The sequence below is a fragment of the Cygnus atratus genome, chromosome 1 (assembly GCF_013377495.2).
Source record: "Cygnus atratus isolate AKBS03 ecotype Queensland, Australia chromosome 1, CAtr_DNAZoo_HiC_assembly, whole genome shotgun sequence".
NCBI classification, from domain to species: Eukaryota; Metazoa; Chordata; class Aves; order Anseriformes; family Anatidae; genus Cygnus; species Cygnus atratus.
In genome coordinates, this window is record NC_066362.1 from 44,220,511 (window position 1) to 44,246,477 (window position 25,967).

Below are 25,967 nucleotides of genomic sequence, written 5' to 3' on the forward strand. Positions count from 1 at the left end.
GCAGGCCAGGATTTGAACTAGTTAGCTCTCCTGAAATGGCAGCTATACTGGGCCTGTGCTGGAGTGTCCATGCAATGCTAATGCATGGATACCTTAAGGCCAGCTCAGGGTTTCCGTGCCTCCTGTTGCCTGGTGCAGACATGCACATTATGCGTTAATGAGGCAGCTGCTTGCCAGAAGCGTGTCTGAACAAAAACGGACCAGGGTGCTGTTTCTTCATTTTATGCCCAGGCAGCATGAGGAAGGTGGTAGAAGCCCTCTTAAAGCATACCACAGGGAGCTGGCCTTTCTGCTGTGCACAGCTAGGCTTTGACACTGCTCCTGTCCCAGCCTCTGCTGTAACACACAGGTTGGAGTGAGCTGGGGTGAGTCATGTTTGGGAGAGTTCAGGGAAGGGAGGAGGTGTACTCTGAGCAAGCAGCACCTCCTTACCAAAGTGATAGGATCTAATCTGGAGCATGCAGTGAAGATAGGGTAGATCCTCACAGTCTAAGAACGCTATATGAAATGGCTGAATGCTTACTCTCAGGCTCAAGAGGAGAAAAGACAGACTGGATCTCCAGCCTCACATCTTTCTGAATCATGAGGCAACCTCAAGGCAGGAAGCCAATAGCCTGGGCTAACCGAATAAACCTTGCTGTATTTGTGTGACTGAATTCCTGGGTATAAATGGTGTATGAATAAAGTGAAGCAAAGACAGCAGTGCATATGCTCCATATGTTCCTCTCCCACCACGTAGGAAAACAGTGCCAAGGAGCATAGAGGTAGTCAGGAGCTACTGTGGAGAAGGAAGCCTGGGTGGGCAGAAGGATGAAGGGAAGTCTTGGTTTCTGCAAGAAAGAGGCAATGTCTTTTCTTGTCTGTAGATTTGGGTCTGAATACAGAATCCTGCAGTCTCCTTCTACTTCAGAAGCCTTGGATCACATCCTTCACCCTCTGTCTGGTGGGGGGAAGTGAAGGTGTTGGGTGGGCTTTGTCCCTTTTGAGAGGGATCAACAGCTCTTCCTGCTCATCCAGGTTAGAGTGGGACAAGAGGAAAAGAGAAGGGATACTATCTCACCCAAGACCTTGTCTCCAAGGAGCCTCAGAAATGACCCATTTCCCTTCCTCAAAGACTGTGAAAGACCAACCACCTAGGTGAGCATCCCCAGGCAGTCCTTGCAGATGCTACCTCCCCTCAGTCACCCTGCACAAGAGGTCCAGACAGGTAGCTTGTCAGGCCCCCTCCTTCTCTCTGCAATCCCAGCAGGCTGACAGAAGAGCCAGGGTGGGTGTGTGGATGTGGGTAACAACGCCTGGCCCCAGCTGTGACAGCCACGACACCAGCGGGCCGTGCCATACCCCGTGCAGTTCTGCAGGGAGCAATGCGGTGCCGTCCTCTCTGGCTGCCGGCACCAGCTCTAAGGAGCTTATGGCCACGGCTGTATTACGTGTGCGTGGTTGCCAGGGAAACACTAGTTCTGAACTGGAACCAAGGCGGTGGGGGCTGGAACTTTTTCTTTCCTTTTTTTTTCTTTCTTTCTTTCTATTTTTTTCTTTCCGCATTTAGAGCCTTGATTATGACCCTCATAGAGAAGAGGCAGCTAGGTGTGTGGGGCAGTGGGAAATCTAGAGTGTCTGTAATCTAGTCAGATCTCAGCTCTTGGTTTTGTCCCCTTGCTAGAGAGCATTTCCGTTTTAAGTTTTATTTTCTTATTTTTTAAAGGCTGAAGCCTTTTATTGCTCCTTAGCTTAAGAAAGTGGAGGGCACATGTACACAGGCTTTGCCTTCAGCTGCTTGCACATGCTGTACTATGATCTGAGGCAAGCTAGCTCTGATCCAAAGGTTATGTAGCTATATCAGAACATTAGAAGTAGTCTAAACTGGTTAACAAGGACAGTTTCTGAGGAAAGATTCAGTCCTGGTACAGCATTACTTTAAATTGACAACTTTACTTCGGCTGTGGTCTGGCCAGCTCGGAGCATGGGCACAGCCAACTTCACTCTGTCCATAAAAGCTGAGTAGACCTTGGCATCATCAGGACTGCAGGTGCCATGTGGTAGGACACAGAGGAACCAACAGCTTTTCCCACAAAAGGTTACTGCTTTAATAAGCAATGCAGAATTTGAGAGGAAGGAAGGTATCACTACTTTGTGGCTGAGAAGGGGAATGAGGGTCCTCGCAGACACTCCCTGGATACAGTACACAGCTGGGCTACAGTGGGAGGAGATCTTCAGCTCCTGAGAGGCTCAGATGGCATCGGACATAATGCTGAACTTCCAGGGCTTATCTAAATAGACTCCGTGAACCTTTGCACGTTCAGCTCATAATCAGGTTTGCTTATAATAAGAGGCCAAAGGAATATTTGATGAAATGGAAGAGCAGTTAATTTAGAAATGATAAAAAGAAATAGTATTTCATCCTGGATAGTTGATTTGCAAAATTTATTCAATGACATCTTGCCAAATACTGTGACTGGACTTTTTTAAAGAGAGCTGGAGAGTTTTATGGCTGCTGTTGATTGATAAGGCTATACCAATGACATACCATTCAGCTTACAATCAAAATTCAGTCCTTAGTCTGGAGGATAAGACAGCCAGAAAAGAATCCCTGGGCAAACACCATGATGTAATTGGGTGGATGGGTAATGGGGCAGTCTGGCTTTCCTCTAACTGTTTTGGGCTCACCATGTCAGGATATTAAGCCAGTCAGTGGGTTTGTCTGAGCTGGGACTGTCTAGATTGCCAGTGTGGTATAACATGGCACCTGACAGGGGGAATCTACCCAGAGTGACCAGTGGCTTAAGCCATTTTATGTAAGCTCATCAAACAAGGAAGCACACACATACAGAGGTGAAAATGGAAATGCAACATGCCTGATGTGAAAATTGTTTATCCTGGCAGCTTGCTAACTGACATTTCCCCTCTGTGGAAAAGTGCTGGCATCCACATGTGATGCTCTGAGAAGCTGGTATGTCATACCATCATATACTAGTTTGCTTTGACCAGTGGCTGTGTATAAAATTCACAAGTGGTGGACCCCTCACTGTTGGCAAACAACCTTTGGTGTTTCCTCAGGATTCCACTGGACAATGGTCCTGATGTGTTTGACTCTTTCATTTTGTTCATTAAATGCATGTGGTAGTGAAACATTCCGAAGATCAAGATAACAAAATCTAGGGTATCTCGTTTCCTCTGTTGCAAAATGTTTCGGACGAATGATTTCTGCAGACTCTTAAGTGGAAACTGGAAATCACTTAGCTGTTTCCAGCCCTTGAGTCATCTTTAATCAAAGACCTTTTCATTATGGCTCTCAGGAGCTCCTTGGTGCTAGAGCACTTACACAGTTGCCCCTGGGCTAAAGCTCTGCAACAAATCAGTTTCACTGCTACAGAGAGATTAATGCCCAAACCACAACTGGAGGCTGTGTATACGATGATACTTAAGAGTATAGTTAATATCACCATACATGTGAATCTTGGTACCTTTGTTACTCTTTACCAGTGTAACAAAACTGAGCTAGACTGGCAACTCTAGATTCCTTATCACAATTATTTGCAGCAGCCACCAGTGATGGTTACTTCTAGAGAAGACCTAGAGAGTCAACAACCATTCTGACTGCTGCAGACCTTTCTTGGCCACTTGGGTGCACTCCAGCAGGGACCAGAAGGATAGCAAAACGCTGGCCTGTAAAAGAGGGGTCTTACTGCCCTCTACTAATTTGTCACAGTGTTAATGGTTCTGTACAGTATTTATCCTGTCAAAGCCTCCTGGTACCTTGTCAGTCTGGGCTTTGTTTCTGCTACGACAAGTTTCAAATTGTGTGAACAGTGGAAAGAATGAGGCCTGGTTTCCTCTGGTTTTGTGTTGTATGTGCCTGAAACACTCCTTCTCCAGCTGTGACAACCTCCATTTTCCTTCCTGTCTCTTATGATGTCCCTTGGTGTGTTGGCTTGTCTTGTGCCATGTGTGCCCAATGGCCATGCTGATGGTGTCTTGAGTTCTGCTTGCCTTTTGCTCAGCGGGGACATTGAAACATGTCTCTCCCTTTCAGTCATATACCGATATTTGTAATAATTTCTCTGTGACTATCATCTCTTAGATGTATCTTTCTGTCAAATAAGGCCAGTGCATTCGGTAGTTATTACTAGAACAAGTGAGGGAACTGATAAATATGGTTATGTCAACCACATTTCTGCATCTAACAAACTTGAACTTCCCAATGACAGCACGTTCCCAGGGCAGCTCTGAAGATTTACACCAAGAACGATTTGCTCATGAGAGAATCAGAGCACTGGGAGGGGACTGCAAGAGGTCATCTGCTCCATCTGCTGTGCAAGCAAAAATCAGTAATAACCGTAATCAGGGAACCTACTGTAGCAAGATAGGAGAGTTTTGAAATCCTACTGAATAGTATCAGCTAGGAAGAGCGTCATTAACAAATGACACAGTTCAGCCTTACTTTGCATAGGCTTTGATGTGAATGTGTGTTTTTGTGGAAAAGTGAGTGTGTATCTTTGTGATGGATGCAGAGACACTGTTCTAGTCCCCAGTCCCACCATGGGAACATTGTGCTAGGGCTGTAGTGCCACTATATTCTCATGCTCCCTAGTGCAAGCATTCAAGAAGGGGACTCAAACAGAATGAGGCAGTAGGGTAATATTAAAAACAGAGTTTTATTGTATTGAGTTGTTGAAAACTAAATAAAAAAATTAAACGTGGAGAGGAAAAACAAACAGGCAGAAGATTCTGACTCCAGGCTAGCCTGAAGTAGTGATGCATTTGTGGTAAGAATAAACAGAAGTAAATGAACACTTAAGCAACAAAGATCCTGATTTCCTGTCAGATTTGTTATAACAAATGGACTCAGAAATATAGAAAATTTAATTATAAGACCTTGAACTGTTGTGGCATTTTCCATCCCGAACAATAAAACTCCTTCTGAATCAGGTATCCCACCAGGACTGTGACAAATAGGTACACAGTGGTGTCTCAGTTTTGAAGAAAAGAAATACATAGGTAGGGAAATTAAGGTCTGTGTTTTCCCAGAAGTTATTTGGTGCTTGCTCACTCCTTTTTGCCCCCACAAAATCTGTGGTAGGTAGGGCTTAAGTCTGTACAGGAGGCAGCCCTATATGATTTGTCTGTAGGTCATAGAGGAATTTTGCAAATCAAGACAGTACTAAAGACACACAGCTTTTCTTCTAAATCAGCAAAACGACAACAAGGCTTTGAAAAGGGATAGTGGCCTGAGATCATGAGGATCTTACGGGATCCCCTTTGCAAACCAGAGCACTGGAAAGAAAGTGAAGGGCACATCCCAGTCATTAAATTATGGCAGCACAGGTCCTTTAATACAGTGGTAAATGGGTATCAGGTATACCGATGCTTTCAAAAGCCTAATGAAAAGGGACCACTCCCAGAGCAGAACAAACTGTATTTCTCTTGCACCTGTGCAAAGATAGCAGCCGAGGGCATTTTGCAAAAATATGCTCTTGACTCGCTCCTCACACACTTAATCCTTGTATATAACTTGACACACCTGGCCCGTGTGGGCTCTGGCACTTGCACTGATGCTAAGCAACTTGCTACCAGTACCGTAGATCTGTTTGAGGCTCAGCCATCATGTCAGCTCAGCGTGACACACACCGCCAGATTATATTTGAATAATCTACACAGAGGAACCTTAGAAGGAAACATAAAATGCCAGTCTCCTTACTTCCTAAGTCAGCAGCTGTGGCTTAGTGGAAGGCTCTCTAGTTCCTCAGGATGACTGGCTCACTGCAACTGTTTTTGGGGATCTGGCATTCTTCTGCTTTAGGGATGTTCTTGAGATTGCCCCATGCCGAGCAGCAGTTTTGCTCTCAATAGTAAGATGTTGTTTGCAAGGCAGTAATTGCTTTTGCTTGTCTGGGGAATCCAGAGAGGCTGTTAGGAAGGAACTTGTGAGAAAAGCACCCTGGGGACCTCTCCTGCCATGGCAGAGGTAAATGGTTTTCTAAACAGCAGAGGTTGGTTTCAACTGGTGCAGCTGCAGGAGGGCTCCTGCAAGAGCCTTGTCAGGGGCTATCACCCCAGGTCTGGGGCGGGGGTCACATCTGGCCCCCAGTGCAGCATCTACATGGGTATGCCCTTCAGGGACAGAAGGCATTTGACAACTTAGAAGTGCTGACAATAATACTCGGTTATTTCCTGAATCTTGCACCACACCCATCTCCATCCACCTAGGCACCTTTCTCAAAGAGGAGTCCTCAGTGTGCGTGCCTTTGCTCCCTCACCACGTGCAATCCAGCCTCCTTCTCTGAGGGGTTAAATGCGCTGGAGGGGGAGGCAATACTTGTCCCAGCATTGGTAAACTCTGAGCAGATTTTCTGTGGGAAGCCATCTGTCAGCTGGGGAGTGGTGCTGTGTCAGTCGATCGGCTCCACCTCCAGCTCAGCTCTGCAAACCACAGATCCCTGACCTTGCAGGGTTACGGTGGGGGAGTAGTAGGATCTCTGGAGGATTGAGATCCTGTAATGGAGCCTCTCTTCCTCCAGACTGGGTGAGGGACACCTCCGCTGCATCTTAAAGGATCTTGCAGCAGTTAGCTATGGGGGAGCCCAGGCTTGCAGGTGGAGGGCTGTAGGAGAAAGACAAGCTTTTTTTTTCTGTAGCCAGGGGATTGTTTTTAACCTAGGTATGTGCAGCGTGAGGGACGTCTCCTTTTAACTCAACCTTTCCCAATCCAAACTTAAATCTGTCTCCAGTGGCGATGTTGAACCATATTTTGGCTGTTCCAGGGTGAAAAAGGGGAGGGTGGAATATGAAATTTCTGCAGGAGAAAAATAGGGGCTTGCAATGTTTATAAAAGTCTTTAATATTTGGAGGGGTAAGATACTCCTTTCTGGTTTTAGACTAATAAAGCACTAATGAACGGTAATGAATGGTAAAAAAAACTTGGATCTGCCTCCTAATCTGAAGTCTCTCATTGTAACACCACAGTGAGGTCAAATTCCACCTCTGATAACCCTGTGGTTCTCTGTCAGTTCAGCTTCTTCTCTTTTTCCTTGGATTTCCATCAGGTGTGGTCAAAAATCAGGAAACTGTGGCTCTCAGGAATATTTCTTTCTTAGCTTTCTGTACCCCAAAAGGCACTCACTGAGATTCTCATCCAGCTCCATCAGCAATTCTCCTGATTTATTATGAGAGGGACACTTTCTTCCACGCTGTCGTCTGTCCTTCTTCCCTTACCCCTCTTTTTTTCTGAGTGCTGAGTTGGTTAGAGAATGAAGAACATTTGGCTACCCAACTATTGTGGTGATTAAGTGCTAAGAAACATCTTGCCAAGCCAAAAGCTGGACTGGCTTGCACCTCCTTAATGCTCGCATTTTGAATAGAAGTTGCCTCTTCTTGCTGCTTCTGTAATAAAAATGCAAGCAGTTGCTCAAGAGCAATTATTACATGCACAGCCAAGTGGTCTGTGCTCTTTGATTTAAGGACGGATGCATATGTTTCTTGATGGAGAGGAATTGTTTAGCTGGATTGTCATAAAGCTATCTATTTGGTGTATTGATTTTTGATGTTCTGATATGCTCTGGTTAGTAAGGAGTGCTGAATTTTCTGCCTGAGCCTTTGGGACCGAATTTCTTTCAACTGTGCTGTGCTATGTGGAATGAACTACCAGCACGTGCTTTAGCTGGAGCATCTGACTGCGAATCACAGTGAGGGCAGAACCTCCTGCATTTCCCTACCACGTCTAGTAACTACTGTATGCGCATGTGTCTCCGCAGCCTTGACATGCTAGTGGATTTACCACCTCATGTCCCCTCTTTGTCACTGAAGAAAGCACCCAATATTTTCTTCAGACAAGACTTCAAGATCCTGTGTGTCCAATCTTCCCATAATTCAGTAGCCGGGTCCTTCAACTCTTAGACTCTCTGCTAGGAACTGGAAACTTGCATTCAGTGCAGAGATTCTTATGCATAAGAATAGAAAAGTTTTTTGTTGAATTTAATATATAAATAAATGCTAGTTACCACTGTGGGTGTCTTGCATTCTTATGTTATGGTAAAGCTGAGTCTTCACACTGTAGCATTCAGTTTGCTACAGGTGGCTTTCAAAGGCGCAGTGCAATGAAGGGCATTGGAGATGCTTGTTCAGGCTGTTTTCAATATCAGGCAGGTGCCGTGACAGCTGTTCAATCTTTCATCTGGCTTTCCTGATTTTCTCCACGAGCTTCAAAGATAAAGCATATCTCTTTATTGAAAGAGTATTTTTTTTCCTGAGCGCAATTGTAGGAGAAGGGGTGAATTCCAATGATTAGAAAATATGAGCTCTTTTCCACAGATTGTGAGGCTCAGTTGCTGTTCCTGTTTTTTTTTTTTTTTTTTGTCATCTTGTCTCATCTCCAATTTGCTTTTTTTTTTTTTCTTTTTGTGTACATTTATTTTTCCAGTGAGCAAAGAGCAGCCCAAGAGTACTTTCACAAGTGGGTGGTGAGCTGTGTGGAGGAAGTGAATAGAGTTTAATCACCAAACCTCATAGGAAAGGCACTGGGATCTGGGAGCAAGGACTCTTTGGTATAGGTTGTGACCCACAAGGAGTTCAGGAAAGAGAAACAGCTGAAGGCTGGTTACAAGATCAGAGATTTTTTTCCTGGAGTTGCTGAGCAATGGCATGTTTTGCCAATAGAGAAAATGACAATAGGTAATAAAAAACATGACTAAAGAAGGGATGGATGGATGTCTGATTAACTGTCACCCTTGCTGAAAACCATCTCTACCTGCTAAATTGTCGGAGAGTGAATTTGGTAGAGAGCTGTTCTAAATGTGAATGTCTTGAGGTAATGCTTTTGGGGCATTTTCACAATGAGTTCCCCCAGATCTAAAACTCCGTACTACCTTGTTCTGGATCTCTGGTTCAACTCTTCTGGCTGACTGAGAGAAGGCAGAACTGCTATCTTATTCCTAAAAGTAGTGATTGAATTTTGTTATCTTAATGTGAATCTCTGTGGAAAGATAACATTAATTCTGACATTTTTTTGTTTGTTTGCTTGTTTTTTTTTTCTTCTTTGTGATCAAATCCTATTCTACAGAAGTCAGTGGGAATTTGCAGTTGACTTTAAAAGGCGGAGATCACTTTATGGGATAACATATTGGGAAAGTGCCTTTTCCAATCCTTTCCGCCAGGAACCGTGCAAAAGTGGGATTTGGATTTTACCAAATCTGTTAAAAATTGAAAGCCTGGTATCTTGTGAAATCTCAGGACAAAGAAAGCTTGCATTATGCCATTGAAGAGATGAGATCTGTATATAATCCTTTTGTAGTCTTGGGAGTTATAAAAAAGTGCATGTTCTGATTCTTGCAAAGATGAACATGGCATGGTGGAAGGATATGAAGGCAATAGCAAGAGAAATATTAAGCTAACATTTCTCTAAAACATGGTATAAACAAAACCCTTGATGGTTTAGAATTCTATTTCAATTTTAGTAGGTTTTATATTGTTCTAAGACTGAGTCTTCACAGTCATAGTACCTTGTATTACTGCTTGCTCTGAGAGGAATTTGCAATAGAGGTTCTCAGATCTATTTCTGTCCAATGGTTCTGCCTACTCTAGGTATATTTCAGTCTGGATATTCAGACTAGAGTGACTGTCTGAAACAATCAAAATCAGAGCTGTTTATCCCATATATGTGGTTATGTATTTGTAATTAATATGTACCCTGTTTATCCTATGTATGTGGTTGTGATAATCCTGGGATTAAAGCTGTTAATTTCTGCAAACATGGAATACTTTGCATATATTCCCTTTCTGGCCTCACTTGTGCACCACTTGTTCCCTGTCTGTTAGAATCATGCCTAACATTTGAAACCTTTAAGTAATTTCAGCAACCTGCCTTTAAAAATAAATTAAGGACAGCTGGTCATAAAAAGGCTTTTACTTCCTTTCCACTTGCTTCACTTTGTTAAAAATCCATAAACTCTGGCCAAGACATGAAGTGCAAGATTCTGACTGCATGCCTCCCTCTACATGCTCAATGGGTTGACTAGCAATGTTGTATATTTCCTTTGACCTATTCTTGTTTTCTCTTTCTCTTTTTCTCTTTGGCTTTCTATTCTAGGATGAGTCATCCATGTTCTTCCAGTTTGGCCCATCAATAGAACAGCAAGCCTCTGTCATGCTCAACATCATGGAAGAATATGACTGGTACATCTTCTCCATTGTCACTACGTACTTCCCTGGTTACCAGGACTTTGTGAACAAGATCCGCAGTACCATTGAACACAGCTTTGTGGGTTGGGAACTGGAGGAGGTCCTCCTCTTGGACATGTCCCTGGACGATGGGGACTCAAAGATCCAGAACCAGCTCAAGAAGCTCCAAAGCCCTGTTATCCTCCTCTACTGTACCAAGGAAGAGGCCACCTACATTTTTGAGGTGGCCAACTCTGTGGGTCTGACAGGCTATGGTTACACGTGGATCGTGCCCAGCCTGGTGGCAGGGGATACAGACACAGTGCCATCCGAGTTCCCCACTGGGCTCATCTCTGTCTCATATGATGAATGGGACTACGGTCTTCCTGCCAGAGTGAGGGATGGAATAGCCATAATCACCACGGCTGCTTCTGATATGCTGTCTGAACACAGCTTCATCCCTGAACCCAAGAGCAGCTGTTACAACACCCAGGAGAAAAGGATTTACCAGTCAAACATGCTCAACAGGTAAGGGAGAGGGCTGGGCTACCCTTACAAAAGAGGGGTCACAAAGGACCTCTGACCACTAGAATAACTTTGCTAGGACATGTGGTGTGCTGGGGCAGTGCGTTGTGTTGGCTAGAACCTGGACAAGGGGAGCTGTGCTAATGGTGGGGCTTGCTTTGCTGTAAGTCCTGAAGGCCAGTACTGTTATCCTGTTTGAAAGCAGCCACACCACACGAGGAGGAAGCCAACACATGGCAAAGGCACAATGAAGGCATGATGCAAATATTTGGGTGTGCCCCTTGATGCATAACAGGTTTGTTTCCATAACAGTGCTGAACTTCTTGGAGAGTCTTTGCACAAATGGGTCTGTAGGTGTCAGGTGGGTTTTTGCTGCAGGCAGTGGGGATTTTTGTATTTATATCTAGACGGCCCCAGGTACTGTTCGAGGCACCAGTGATACATGAACGGGTGTCCTTTAGAGGTGATAGTTGTGTGACCCACCTGGGATATTTTCATGGCACCTGTTGTCTGCGTACTGAGTGTCTTGCTGCCTATTACCCCTCAATCACAAGAGAGAAGGAAGTGCATAGTGGTCTGGAGAACTAGAGCTGTAAAAAAAGCTAGGGTCAACAACTCTGGTGAGCGCCTGCTTTATCCTTGAAGCTTTTAAAGCCCTCAGGTGCCTTAAGCATCCAGTTTACTCAGAGGATGGACTTGTGCATCCTGCTCATTGGCATCTCGCTGGCCGGTGTCTGCTTGCTGTTTTGTGTCCCATTCTCTATGCACATTACATAGAGAGCCTAAGCACCTCCATTAGGACTGGGAGTTTTTCTAGATGGCAAAGGACATTAAAAAAAAAAAAAAAGAAAAGGAAAACTTATTAAAACCTATTTGAATTAATCATCTTTGTCTAATTCAGATTCAAATTTTCTGAAGAAGCAGTGCTAAGATGTCTGCTTGAGGCCACAGAGGAAGCATGTGGTGGAACAACCTCTGATTGCTAGATCTTCCTTTTTTGTCCCAGCTAGAATTTTAGTGTGTAGCTAAGCAACCCAGATAATTAGACATGGGAAGAACTGGGGGAGGTGATATCTGCAATTAGCCAGATGCCCCCTGACCTGCTCAGCTGTCATTCTCCAATGTTTTACATATAAAATCTTCGGGCACATCGGTTCCTTTGCAGTAGGATATGGGGAATCCAGGTAGTAGCTGTTGAGAGTGGTGGCCACAGAGAGCGCAGCATCTTTTTTCATTTGTTCCATGAATCATGGAATAGTGTAAATGTGATGGATTGGTTTCTGTGCTGTGACCTCTCACTGTAAACTGTACTAGGCAAATAGAGGGACTGATGGACAAAAAAAGCAGAACGTGATTTTGCTTTGCCTGAAAGTTGGGGATTGAAAGAAGTCTCCTCTTTGACCCATTAGATTGCCCATGACTCTGTCTGCTATTTGTTCTTTGTCTCTGTGATCCATTGACATATTACCAGGTCTCATTGCCTTGATTTCCTCTTTCCTACACTGTCTTTTTGTTGTCTGCAAGCCTTGGAATCACCAAAGGTGCCCAATACTTTTATCAGATTCCTTCCCAGTTAGGCTTAGTGGAAAGGGGTGTTTGCTGCTGCTCCATTGAGTCATCCCCAGAATGATTAAACAGGGAAAATATATTTAATATATACAAACTTGTCAGAAGTAGCATAAAGGCAGACTGCTTTTTACCTTTCCAAATGGATAGGGATTTTGGAGGGGAGTTGTGTTGTGACTTTTCAGCATTTCTTTAGAAAAAAAAAAAATGTTGTCCCCTGCTGTGTGATGCTGTGTTCTGCAGAGACCTTCTACTAATTAGCCTGTGCATAATATGACACCCATATAGCTATGCTTCTGCAAGGACTCAGCAGATTCTGTATAGCACTCGTTTGCATTGGATAGGAGGCACTGGCTCAGAGACTCTTGAGCCTCTAGATATGACAGCACTGTTGTGCAGCGTAGATATGCCCCGAAGCCTGGGCACCCCACACTAAAGCAGCTCTTGTCGCTTTTGAAAGAATTATATTTCTTCTCACCTTCATGGCCCAAATCATTCTGTTCCTTCTCCCTTGTCTACTTGGGGTATAACATTCACAGCAATGACTGCAGATACGTGTAGATATACCCAACTTAGTTTGGGTACTGACATCAGTCTCTCTGAGAAACAGAGTCAATTAGTCCATGCCAAGCTCCATTCTGCCAGTGCTTAGATTGCTGCAGGCACCTGAACTAGCTCAGAAATCATTACACCGTGTTGCAGTCGCCTCTGTGATCACCGTGCAAATACTTTCTTTGCCTTGCACAGAGCTGACCTGTGCTCTGCTAGTCTGGGGGTTCTGCCTCCTGCAAATGTTTCCACCCTATCGGTACTTCTGAGTGAGGTAGTTAAACAGTGTGATCTCTAGTGGGTTGTGTGCTTGGTCTTCTTTTTAAATGAAATTATTTTCAGGCACCTTTTGGCACATAAAAGCTAGTGGTGTCCAAAATTAGCTTTTGCTTTTACAAATCCAAAGTTTCAATAGAAATGTGATAGCTTCAAGCTCAGCCTCACAGACTGAATCTGGGCAGGAGGAAAGACAGAGGAGAGCGAGAAGGAAGTGGGAAGAAGCAAGCTTGAAGGTATGAGTTCACCTCACTACCTGAACTAAGGTCCACAGAAGTTAATGGTTATAATCTGTGTTCATACCTTCAAGTCGTTTTGAACCACTGGAATTTACTATATCCTAAGCTTTAAACCTCTCCTGATATACTTTGGACTGGAATGAAGGTTCTGGAAAACTAATTATAGTCCTGCTCCGGACCTGGCAATACTATATTCAGCCATCTGCAACTTACAGTTCCCCCTCCACATGCCTACACAGAATAGAGAAATGTATGTACGTGGGCTTGATGTCTGGGGAGACTGCAAAGTGTGTGTGACCTCAGATAATACATCACCATGTAGCTGGTGTTTCAGAAGCTCTTGAAGCTAATCCAAAGAGGTCTGATTTGCTTCAAATCCATAGCTGGGAGGCAGTACAATAAAAGAATTTTCCCATTTTGTTCTTTGGAGAGTGACACATACAACTAAAAAAATGTGTAATTTAGTTCAGCTGGGCACATTATACACTAACACTGTGAATTAGTCATTTCCAAAGATGTGTCTTTGAACCCTGATCATTTCTTACATTTTTTTTCTTTTCTTTTCTTCTTTTTTTTTCCTTCCTCAACATGCAATGGTTCTGGATGCAACTAAAATCAAATGGTCCCGCTCTATGGGTGTATGATGGATTGAGGAGGAATTGGACTGAATGTTAATGAAATTCAGAAAGAAAACTCATTTTCTCTATGTTTTTGCCCCTTCTTTCATTGGCACTTTAGTTTGTTTTTGCAAGTGCTTGGGCTAACAAAGCTTTCCTTGAGGTATGGCTGCAAGCACAAAAATATAAATAAATAGAGATGGACTGTTATCTAAATGCCATTTCTCACCATTGTAGGTGTTTGGTGTGCATCTTCTCATATTAATAAGGGTCTCATAGCAACTGTTTCTTGTCTATCTTGAAGCTGATACTCCTTTGTGTTAGACTGGAACTGCAGAAGTGCGATCTTGACCATTGAACATTGCAGATTCTGTCCTAGAAAAGAACCTGCTGGCAAGATAACTCCACTAACTAGTAGGAGTATGATACATTATGGAAGGTTCATGCTACAAGTATTGTTATTTTTCTTTTTGAAGGATTCTTGAGGAAGTTTTCCTCTGTGAGGGATATATCTCAATTTATGCTAATAATAGGCTTAGGTGATCAGTTGGAGTCTAACTATCCACATGCTGTTTTCCAGTTCAATTGCGCTCTTTAATTCTTTGTTTTGTTTTTAATAGGTATCCGTTTATTTATTCCTCCACTGTCCCAGAAAGTGATCTGGTTTGAATATTCCAGTCTACCAAGCTTATAGTTATCTTGATGGCTGGTCTTCCCCTCTCCATTCAGCAAATCACTGTGCTTCTACTCTTTTCTGCCAAGCGAGAAAGTTTCAGAGGTTGGGAAGGAGTTTCTAACAGAGTTTTCCTCTGGAGAGATGCTCAGATTTGGAGTTCTTCCCTCTTGGACCTTCCAAGTGGAGTTGCTAACCTTCTAGGCATTCTGCAAAACTCATCTATTCTCCCTTCACCATGGCTGCTAAGGAGTGAGTGGGCAGAGGTGGATGTGTTTATAGGCAGCCTTCTGTTTATTTCGTTATTTTAATTGATGGGACAGATTTCCTTGAGCTCAGGATGGGTGCTTCTCATTACATTTTAGAAATGGGAAGAAATAACTAAATGACAGGAGTATTCTTGAGAGAGGTATTCAGGGATGAGTCATGAGAAAAGAATATGATTTCTGGCACATATCATTTGAGAAATAGAAGATCAGCCGTTTTGTATGGATATTCGGATGTTGGACTACATAAGCTATGTTTTTATTACAGCCTTCAACGAGACCTGGGTTCGTCCTACTGGTTGTCATGGCTGCTTGTGAATGCTGGGCCATAACTACTAGTTTGTTGTTGTAGGGTTACTAATGAGTTCTCCACTGATTGGCTTTAATAGTCTCTCATTTAACACCAGGCTGCACACACCAGATTTCATTTTAATAAAAAGTGCAGTGAAGCATTTGCTTTGGAATGAAAATACAAATGTGGAATTATACTGCCTTTGCAAAGAAATAAATTAAGGGGGGAACAAAGGTAAGTTCAGTTCTGCGCCTCAGATTCCTCAAATTTGAAAAAAGCTGGTAAGCTAGCTTGGTGCATTGTTTGGACATGATACTTCCACTTTGGGTGAAATACTTTCATCTGGAGCTTTCCATGTCAACCAGTTAAGCAATGCAAAAGAACCCTTGATGAACAGTTGGAAACCATTTTTCCTGAGACATCAAGGGCAAGCTCTGTTTTCACAGGACCATGTTCCCCAAGTGGAAATTAGGAGTCGCTGGGGCTTGGGACAGCCGAGTAGTGAGTCGGTGAGTACTGAAAGTACTTGCAATAGGATTGTACAATAGGATTGTTGCCCTTTTTACTCTGGCCACAGTAGGTATTGCCTGTCACCTCAGACGCAAGGATTATCATATGTCATTTGCAGATACTGTCATGGAGCTTGTCTCACAGCCAAGTGAGCCACGTACCTCCACACAGCTCAGCAAGGCAGCTGAGAGCAGGAACAGAGAAAGGAGAATTTGTGCCATTGCCCTTTCTCCATTCGTAGGACTAATGAGTGGACCTTGTGCTATAACCAAGAGCACTGGCCAGCCCTGAGGTCTCACTGGCTTCGGCGGGACCTGCTTGCCCGGTGTCTGGGAAGCCCTGCTCCAGCCGTTAAACCCAGTGCCACTCCAGTGGTGTAACTTTTGACCTTTCGGAGCCTTTAAGCCGGGGTCTTGTTAGCAGCTCGTTATGTCCCCGCTGGTCCGTGTACCCGGCTGCTGTCAGGCTGGTGCTAGCTGGCAGCACGTGGCATGAGCGCTGCTGACGGATTAGAGATCCCTGCTGCTGAAATCTGCTTGTTCTTGTCACCGCTCCAGCAGCAGCTGGACGCCGGGGCTGGCCGGTGCCTCTTGCCTCTGCCAGGGTCTCTCTGCCTCCCCATTTTCCCTGCTGTACATCACCTTGGTCTCTGTTGCTTGCGTAGCACCGTGGCTCTCTTTCTTTATTTTTTGCTCCTCCACCTTGCATCTCCTGCTCAGTGTCTTGCTCAGGGAGGTCTAACGCAAGCCAGCGTGGCATGCTGGTAGGAGACTGAAGACCCCTGGCTTCTGAAAGAGAGTATATGATTTATATGATTTGGGGCAAGAGGACAGCAAAATGTCTGTTCCTCAGCAGATGGAGCAGGATGCCTTGGTCCTGAAGAGCTGGGCTTTCTGTGAGTGGGAGAGGAGGCACCTGCTCTGTGTGGACAGCTGGATTTTTTATCGTCTTTGCAAATAAAATAGTGTGGGAGGATTCAAGTGAAGTGATGGGCTTTAGGCAAGGGTTATCTTTTGATTAGAGGACAGGCCCTTTCATAAAGGCCTCCAAAATCCACCAGCTGGGAATGAATTTCATTATGCGCCATCAGTTTCCAGACGGGAAAATGTCCATGTTCTGCTTCCAGCCCTCTGAGACATCTCCTGCTCCACAGCCAAGTCCAATTAGTGCTAATACTGTGGCAACTTCACTTGCTGGTGACAATATGCTTTCACTTGTGCACTCAAGCTCTCCGTGCTCTTCATAAAAAGTGAATAAAAATCCTTCCTCTGTGGTGGAGCTGAAGGAAGCGGTGTGAAACCACCAACCCAGCTCTGGCTGTGGTTTGGCATCAGCCACAGCAGCATCTTCCCCCGATCACAAAATACAGCCGGGGTTCTGTGGATTTTAAAGTGCCCCAGGGAATATGAAAACCTGCTTTAACAGATCAGGGGAGAGAAGGTGAGAAACAGCCTCCTTCCTTCAGGGACTGGCTTGTTGCGGCTGTGGGTATTTCGGAGACGTGCACACCTGCAAATCAATGGCTAGCCACTTGTGGTTTCATCACTGGATCCTGTAAGGAATATGTGCTTTTTTTTTTTTTTTTTTTTTCTCCCTGATAGAAATGCTTTTTTTTTAACCCTCAGACTTAATGTTCTTACTATCTTTCAAGTTTTTAAAAATAGGAACTGCTGCGTTGCTATGGCTCCCTGTGCAACTCCGGAGCAGCTATCTCATCGCTTTGATGCAGGTTGGGCTTGCGATGCGGTGTGACAAGGCACCAGCCAGGCACGCCGCCTAGTGACTCCGTCCCGGGGGGCTGGGACAGCGTTCATCCCTGGCAGAAATCCATGAATAAAAGGAAAAAAAAAAAATCAGATGGCCTTTCCTGGCAGAGTCTAAGCTTTAACCCTGGCGTGTCTGAGCTGAGATTTATTGGTGACATTTTGCAGCCTTAAAACAATCCCTGTGGTTTTAACTTCAGATGGGATATTCTTCTCCCCTTTTTGCCCTACACTGCTGTGTGATGGTGCCAAACCCTGTTAAGGAGCTGGTGTGCTCCCCTCCAGAGGCACCTGCAGCTCAGGGGCGGGTGAAGTGGTCTTTGCTGCATGCGCTTAGTCTAAGAAATCATTGTACACATTTCAAGCTAAGCTCGCGGTTAAGTGCTTTGCTGAATCGAGGCTTAAAGTGCTGTTGACTAGCTGCTGCTGCTGAAATTCCTCTCAGAGTCATTGCTTTAAGGGTGTACTCGAGTTTTGCATCCAAATTTTGGGAAAACATGGATCTGCATATCTGTGGTACAGCTGAATACTTATCTCAAATAGACCAAACCGAGCTGTGGCTTCGAACACCTGTTAAGTGTGCAGAATCCAGACCTCTTGGTAGCTCACAGCCCTCTGCACTGGCCTATTTTCAAACAGCTACAATTTTAAAAATACATTTTGTTTCATGTAGCAAATTTCATTTTCATCCTCAGTCTGAAGGTGAACGTTTTGGAAAACCTGAGCAAAAAAACCTGTTCATCCAATTTTGAGTTGTGAAAGTGTGAAATGAATGCATTTGTTCTGCTTTCAAATAATTATCCAGCAGTGGGATTTTTGTCGGTGTGGACAAATAACTCAAAGCTAGCTGCACTTCAAACTTCAGAAATCAATATGTAGTGTTGGACAAGGAATACTTGTTTTGTTAGGGCTAGAAAAATAGATTTTGCAACAAATATAAACATTTGAAGGGGGTGTATGTTACCTTAGTGTCATTCTTGTGTATTTTACATTCACTGCATACTATATTTCACAAAATATTTGAATGACAGATAATCTAAAAATGTGGTATTTAAAATGCTTAAATGCAAATGAAATAGGAAAAAAGAGACTAGAAATGGTAGAGACCTGCCAGCTTGTCCAGTCCACTGCCTGCTCTGTCATTCCTACAACATATTATCTCCTCATTTAAATAACAGACTGTCCCTACTCAAGCCTGCAAGCACCTTAATATAAAATGAATATTAAAATCTGACCATAGTGCCCTTGAAATGATCAATCAGGCTGAATGCTGCCACCCCTCTTTCTACAAAGAAAACTCTTTTCCACCCCTGTGGAGAGGCTTCTGAGCTTGCTATATCACGCTTAACAGGTCTCCACACCTGTCGTGATCGAGTAAAGATTGTAAGGTGATTAGAGCTCCTCTCTGCAGTAACGCAGCATGGAAAATGCTTGAAAAACAGATTTGGGTTGGTCTGCATAAGGATCTGGCAAGATGGCAGGTAATCCGGTGAGAAGTTTACTCACTGACGGTATAGCTGGTGTGGAGGAGAGCTGCCACACTGGGCTGAAAAGCCACAAACCTCTGTGGCCTGACAGTGGTTAAAAACAAATGCTGACTCGAGGCTGACTTTTCCTCTGTTTTCTGAAGCAGTATTAAAACGAGATGGAAATGAGTTTTCAGTGTCTTGCCCGGTGTTCTTGCCTGTGTTATTAGTGTCACAAATGAAATCATTTTTCAGCAAGATGGCTACCTCCAGAAGCAGTGTCAGCATCTTAACATTTATTTATGACAGGCTGTAGTATCTTTTATCTGCAATTCCAAAGCACTTTACAAACTAGAAAGGGATAGCTTAATTCACTACTAAAATTCAACCATCTCTGGGGTGAAATAGAGCAAGGGTTTAACAGCACATAGTATGAAGCAGAGATGAATACTGCACCTCACTGGAGCTGTGAGAGGCGTTTCAGCTGGCAGAATGAAATTGCTGGAGGTGGATTTTAGCCAAGACATTGGGGCTGTTTAATAAGCACAAGAGATTAGTGGCAGTGCCACACATGCTCCTCATGTGCCTGTGTGAAGCAGGCAGCCAGCAGTTCCAGAAGTGGTTTCAGGGGGGAGGTTGGCAGCTTTTCCAGCCTGCAGAGTTCACCAGCAGATGATATGCGCTTTCAGAGACCTCCTTCATCACAACTGTGACAGGTTTTGGACAGATGTATCTAGATTCTACACCGATTATCTGCTTATTGTCCCTGGAAACTCAGCCCTGGGCAAAGGGAGAGGTCCAACAAGACTTCTGTGCACCTGCCACAGGGCATAGACAATGAGAAACAGAATCAGATGGGGAGCAAAAGGGTCAGATGTAATGAAGCTCCGGGAGGATGCAGCCACGTAGGTAATAGATGCCGTAAATAAAAGATGGTCCCCTGAAAGGATGCTTTTTATAGCACTCTTCCCCTTTAAAATAATGCGACACTGACAGATTAAGCCCGATGAGTGACATGAAGTACCTCAAATACAGACTGCTGCAAGAAATGCTTTCCACCCTCTTCTCGAAGATGCTGACGCTGCCCTTCTGCATCTAAGTGGTGACGTGTGGCGCGGTGAGAGCTCAGAAGAGCTGGTGCTTAAGCCATGAAGGAATGCTCTCCAGTATCACCAAGGGACTGTGAAGACTTTGAGGTGCAAAGTACAGACGCTTACAGCCTCTGAATAAATCTGAAAATATAGCAACTGCTCTTCAGTATGCCTTCTATGTATTCTTGTCAAATAGCTGTTCTGGGGGGAGCGTGGGATGCTGGGCTCTCCAGCCCTTGAATTGCCCAAATCCAGGAGGTGCAGCAGGGTCAATCTTTCAGGGTTCTGCATGTTCTGCTGTCCTCTTCTCAGTTTCCTTTTCCTTGAGACATGTAGTTGAGATGGCTGGAGGGGACTCTACTTGCAGATCTGTTTTGGTTTTAATGTAGCTGTGAGGTAGAGGAGGTCTTGCTAATGTGAGATGACTGGTCAGATGAAACAAGCGCCTTGGAGATGGTGCCAAGTCACAGTTTCTCTGGTCGCTGTGGAAAGATGCTAGTTTTGGGAAAGGCTCAAGTTTGACTGACTAAAATGAGTTTACTTAAAAAAAATTACTGATTCGTATTTATTTCTCCAAGCAATTTTTCATGGAAAGCTCAAGTTTGAATTGATGAAGGCACAAGCTTAGCAAGGCTGTGAAATTGATTTGGGATAGCTTATTATTGTTCCATGAAATTGTTTAACACGAAAGTTTGGCAGGGTGAAGGAGCCAAATGAGAAGACCATAGCACTCCCAACAGTGGGTGGTACTGGCAGTACCATGTAAACCAGTATGGAGGTATGTGGTCCTTCAAGCCACAGGAAAGTGGAGAACTGCTTAGATGAGAAGCACCCACCATATTCCATTGGCAATCAGGCTGGTTTGCCCAGTTCTGTTCCTTTGCCACCTCCTTCTGGATCCTTGCAAGGCACGGAAAAGGCATCCTGTATGGTAGTGCTCAGCTGCAGCAGCTCTGAAATCTGTGGGTGGCACTGACCTTTATTCCTCTATGTGGTTTGTAGCCTAACTTTCTGATTGCCACAAGCCACGAGCTGCACAGATGTTGTGACCTTGGCTGTGGCCATTCTGCTGAAGCTGGGCCATGAGGACTGTTACACCAGCAAGTTTCTGCAGCCTTCTGATATCGTCTGAGGAGATGTTAAGGGAAAATAGCCATATAAATTTGTCGTGCTTATGACAGAGGGATTTGCTGGAAGCTTTTTTAAGCCTCAGAAAAGAAAGCTGAGTGGTAGTACCTAGGGTCTCATATGGAGGTGGTTGAGTGAGAACTAGTCCTTGGTCCTTCTCTCCTCACCAGTATAAAAAGCAGTGTCCCAGAAGAAAGGAGTTGTGGGGCTTTTTTTTTTTTTTTTTTTTTTTTTCCTCCTGCATTGTTAGCAGGTATGTGAGTCGTGGGCTTGTTCTGGCCAGTGGGTGCAAGAGCAAATTTAGAATACATTCTTCTGCAGTTCATCTAACCAAGGATGTAAGCGGTGGGTAGTCAAGTAGACAAACAGATGATTAAACAAGTGCTTAGATGTTTGAACGAGCAATTTTGTGACTTATGCAGTGCATCTAACCAAGGATATAAATGGTTGGTAGGCAAGTAGAGGAGCAGATGATTGAGCAAGTGCGTGGATGTTTGAACTAACCATTTTGAGACTTCCTCCTCTACCCACTGATCCTAACGGGTTTCCCACTGTTTGCCTGAGAGAGTGCTGAGAGGGGCTGGGAGCAGGACTCTTGTGAGCCTGCCAGATCAACGGTAGTCTTTGCTAATTGACATTTTCTGCTTTTTTGACATAATTTTGGGGCAGGCTTTCAGGAGTACGTTGCAGAAGAAAAGAGTAGAAGGGTTGCAGGGGAGGTAATAACCCATAGGCAAAGACTGCACTGATGTATCCATGCATCCATACTTATGGTGATTTGCAAACCACCAGGGATGAGCCCACTGTTCTTGTTATTAGTCCTGCCCCCTTTGTGTGTCTCTGTTACTCCCCTCTGTCCCTCACTCATTCCCATCCTCCATCTTTCTCATCCTTCCTTCAATAGGTGATTCTCTTCTACAGAAATACTAAATCTTGTTTTAAAACAGAACCACCCCATTTTCCCCACCCCCTTTCTTTCCTCTCTTTCATCTCTTCATCCCGTGGAAGTGTTTGATGTAGCACAAGTTCCTGAGAAAGGCATTTCTTTTTTCTCCCTTTGTGCTTTGGCTCTGTGTCCCTTCTTCATTATATCTTCCCTTTGTTATTTTGTTCTGCTTGCCTCGCTTCTGTGTTTCTCCCCATCTCTCAGCCCTTCTTCAAGGCTCTTTCTTCATTAATATGTTAATTTCTAGCTTAGGAATGCTTCTTGCAGCTCACAGTTCACCAGGGAGAGCCAGGAGAGAGGGAGGAAGGGAAAGAAGGAATAAGGAGAAAAAAGGGGTGGAATAGTTTACAACAGGGCTGGACAAGGCATGTAAGCAAAGGAGGAATATGTGCTTACTGGCATCATGATGCCAGGGAGAAGAGGATTATTCGTGTGTCTGTTTTGGGCTGGTTTGGTCTTTTAATATTGTTTTGATCTTTGCAGCTTCTGAAACACATTCTTTATAGGAAAAAAGTTCAAAATTTAAAGTTCATAAACTCATATTTTTGAAGTAGTCCCTCCTTTTTTTTTTTTTTTTGGGGGGGGGGGGGGGGCAGGAGTGGGAGCAATTTCCAAATTGTCTTTCCCTCTGCATAGAGTCTTTGAAACATCAGCCCCTACTCCCACCCTAATGTGTTCAGGCTTGGCAAAGCTGCCTAATTGCAGCCAAGAAATATTTTGCTGGGCGATTCTCAATCCTTGCTAAGAAATAGGTGTAAGAGGGGTGTCTGTATTGCCCTGGCTGACAGCAGGACATTAACTTAGTGGTAAAGGAGAAGGGGCCACAAGAGCAGGTGGAGATGAGAGGCAGGGTGGTTGTGACTGTGAGCTTAGCAGGTCTCTTGGGGAAGCCTTGGGGACCCCCAAAGGCTTTTTAAAGCTTTTCCCTTGACTCTTCTTTTCTTCCTGAATAACATCAGCATATGCAAATGATGTCAGCAGAGCAGGTCAGAAACAGCGTTTGGTCTTCTCCAGTCTCCCATTCTGATATGTTTGGATGTGGCTAAAAACAGAAGTAATATCTCTGGAGCTTTTTGATCTGAAAAGTAAATGGTGCCTTTGTTTCATTTGATGCAAGTGTATTGCATGCGGTCTTTACATTTGCAGGATAAATCAAACCATAGCAGTTCTCTGAATGGGATTTTACCCCCTCAGGAGTGCCCAGAGTTTTGTCCTCTTCAGGTGAGGAGTAGGGGATGGTTTAGCTTCTGTTCAGGTAAAGAGATGTGGAAAAGGACGACAAGACCATAGCAGCTGGATAGCAGTGACAGTGACGGGGATTTGGGGCTGGAAAGAGCCTGAGAACTGCAGTTGCAGGCAGGTTTGGTGAGCCAAGGATTTTCTTTCTGCCTCCCACCAGTACAGCTACTGGGTAGAAGGTCACAAAGGAGCAAATGGTGGAGGCAGGAGCCTCCGCTGCATTAACCACGTCAGGGAAGGATGCAGAAAGGCAATACACACTATTGCAGTTCTGTCCTGTAGTTAGGGAACCTCTAACTATTGTATTTGCTGCTTTATATCTAATGCAGTGAGACTTCTGTCTGCTTGGAGTCCAACGATCATGATTGCCCAAGCAAATAATTAACAATGCAGCAGTGAAGGCGCAGGAGAGCTAAGCTGGTGGGGTGGGTGGCTGGAAGTGAGAAAGCAGGGCTGAGGAAGGACATGTAGTAAAGGAGGAAGACAGAAAAGACAGGCTCTAATACAGTGCTGCAAAACCGGTATGAGCTGGAAGCAAAATAACCAGGGAGGAAAACTCAGGGGGACTGCGGCAATGTGCTGTGAAGTCCAAGGCCCCCGAGCCAAGAGCCTTTCATATATTACGCACACACAGCTGTGTCAGACAAATATTATTTAGGTTGTGAAGGCAAGCACTTCAAACAGAAGAAAATGCCAGAATTAAGGTTGCAATCTTAATTTGGCACTTATGTGTCTACGCATTACAGAGCAATGGTTTCAAGACTGTATACTATCTTTCAACGCAGGACCCCTACCTGCTTTTGTATGCAGGATGGGTGACATTTCCCAACTGAGGAGTGATTCAGTATTTTGTTTTCTTCTCTGTGTTTAATGTGCAGCCTTAAGCTTTGTATTGTGCCTGCTTTCACAGGGTGCTGCAAAGAGAGAATTCTTCATCTCCAGGTGTTATCTGCGGCACACCTTAGGGTGGTATCTTAGTACATCGTCAAGTTTGTGGATTTTCACCCTACTCCGGTGAGATGAGAGGACAAAAGCTGCTTTATGTAAATCCATTGTATAGGCGGAGAACTGAGGTGCAGCAAGATTAAGGTCAAAAAAAGTCTATTAATTTTTTATGGCCCATCTGAGACACCTAGAATTTTGTTATTCAAAGTACTGATCATTACAGAATGCTTTCTGAGTTCAAAGCAAATTTCTCTTTGACTTCAAATCAGCAGTTCCTTGAATTGAGTCCCCACCCCCAAATATTAAATCATATTGAGTACCATTTTTCATTGATTTTTTTTTAATGCAAAAATGGAGATTTGGTGGCATGCAAGTTATATGGGCTGTTTTTTTTTTGTATCCTGTTTAATTGTTTTGCAGAAATCATCTTGAACCCAGGAGAAAAACAAAAGTCTCCGAACTATTTCCCTTTTTAAATTTTAATTTGAATGATTTCTTTCAATATATTTTAGATGTAACATTTAATTTCTTATTCAAATTAGTTTATCATTTCAATACGTCTCTTCTTTTTATTTGTAAAAAGATATTTGAAAATGTTCAGATTCGAAAGATACTGGGCTGAATGACGTTTTCTCTCAACAGAGTCAAAACTTAATACTTCCTGGTTTGCCAAAAATCAAACTCTCAATACAGTACCTATTATTGTTTGGAATTGCCACCAGACAAAAAGGAAGCCAGAGGCTTTGTCCATCTTTTGTCAAGCATCCAGAAAATGAGGTGTACAGATTTAGTGGCTACTTGCAAAGAATCTGGTTTAAGAGGTTTTCCTGGCATCACCCTGATCCTTGTGTAGAGGCAGGGATGCAGCTTTCAGTTGGCTTAGCCATCTGATTGTACTGTTTATTCCAGCCATTCTGTGCCTCTCCTTTGATTAATGCCCACTTTTCCAAACAGTAGGTTTGATTCCTAATTCAATCCATTTGGTGCACCGAACAGGACAGGGGTCCTGCAAGAAAAAATGTAGTTGATTATATCATTCAGGACTGACTCGCAGTGGTTATGCAAAATGGGCTGCATTCAGGTTGCTTGAGCGACTGTAGTGCTGACATTTCCCATTTTGCAGTGCCTGACTTTGTGTAATGAATAATCTTTTTCATGTAGAATCTGTTGTGTATGTGCCTACAATTTCCAATGTTTTGCAGAAATGTTGCAAAAAAAGAAACTCTCAGAAATTCCACCACGTGGCATCATTTTGATACCTGTATGCATCAGCAGCCACGTGCCCTACCCAGACAGCTTCTCTTTGAGTCAACATTAACTGGCTTCAGTAGCAGAGGGGGAATGCCAGCCTGTGTTGTTTTTTTTTTTTTTTTTTTTTCCAGGTCTTGAAAAGGTCACATAACCAGCACATTTCACATCTGTGTTGGTTGCAAAGAAATGTGGGAACAAGGCTTGGAGGCCAGGATCTGGCAAAGTGCATGGTTTAATGGTTTAGGACTTTTCAGCCTTTCTCTCCACCACCGACATCCTTTATCTTGTCTCCCCCAGCTTGCCTCATCTATTCCATCCTTTGGGCACCTTGCCTCAGTCTGGTTTTTACCTAGCAAACCTAGGATCTGCCTCACTTGCGTCTCATCTAAGGTCCCATCACTGGGTCTAGAAAAATCCAGCTTCTAATTAATTCTGGACTATGTGGCCCTGATTTTCATCCATTTCCATTTATC

The 25,967-nt window shown here is 44.0% G+C and overlaps 1 protein-coding gene across 1 annotated transcript in view; it reads left to right on the top strand.

Moving 5' to 3' along the window:
* Positions 1-25,967, top strand: part of GRIN2B (glutamate ionotropic receptor NMDA type subunit 2B) — a 161,200-nt gene that overhangs the window by 38,488 nt on the left and 96,745 nt on the right. The window contains exon 2 of the mRNA XM_035544130.1: positions 10,082-10,680. Within this exon, the coding sequence (XP_035400023.1) occupies positions 10,082-10,680 (599 nt within the window). The remainder of the gene's footprint in view (positions 1-10,081; positions 10,681-25,967) is intronic.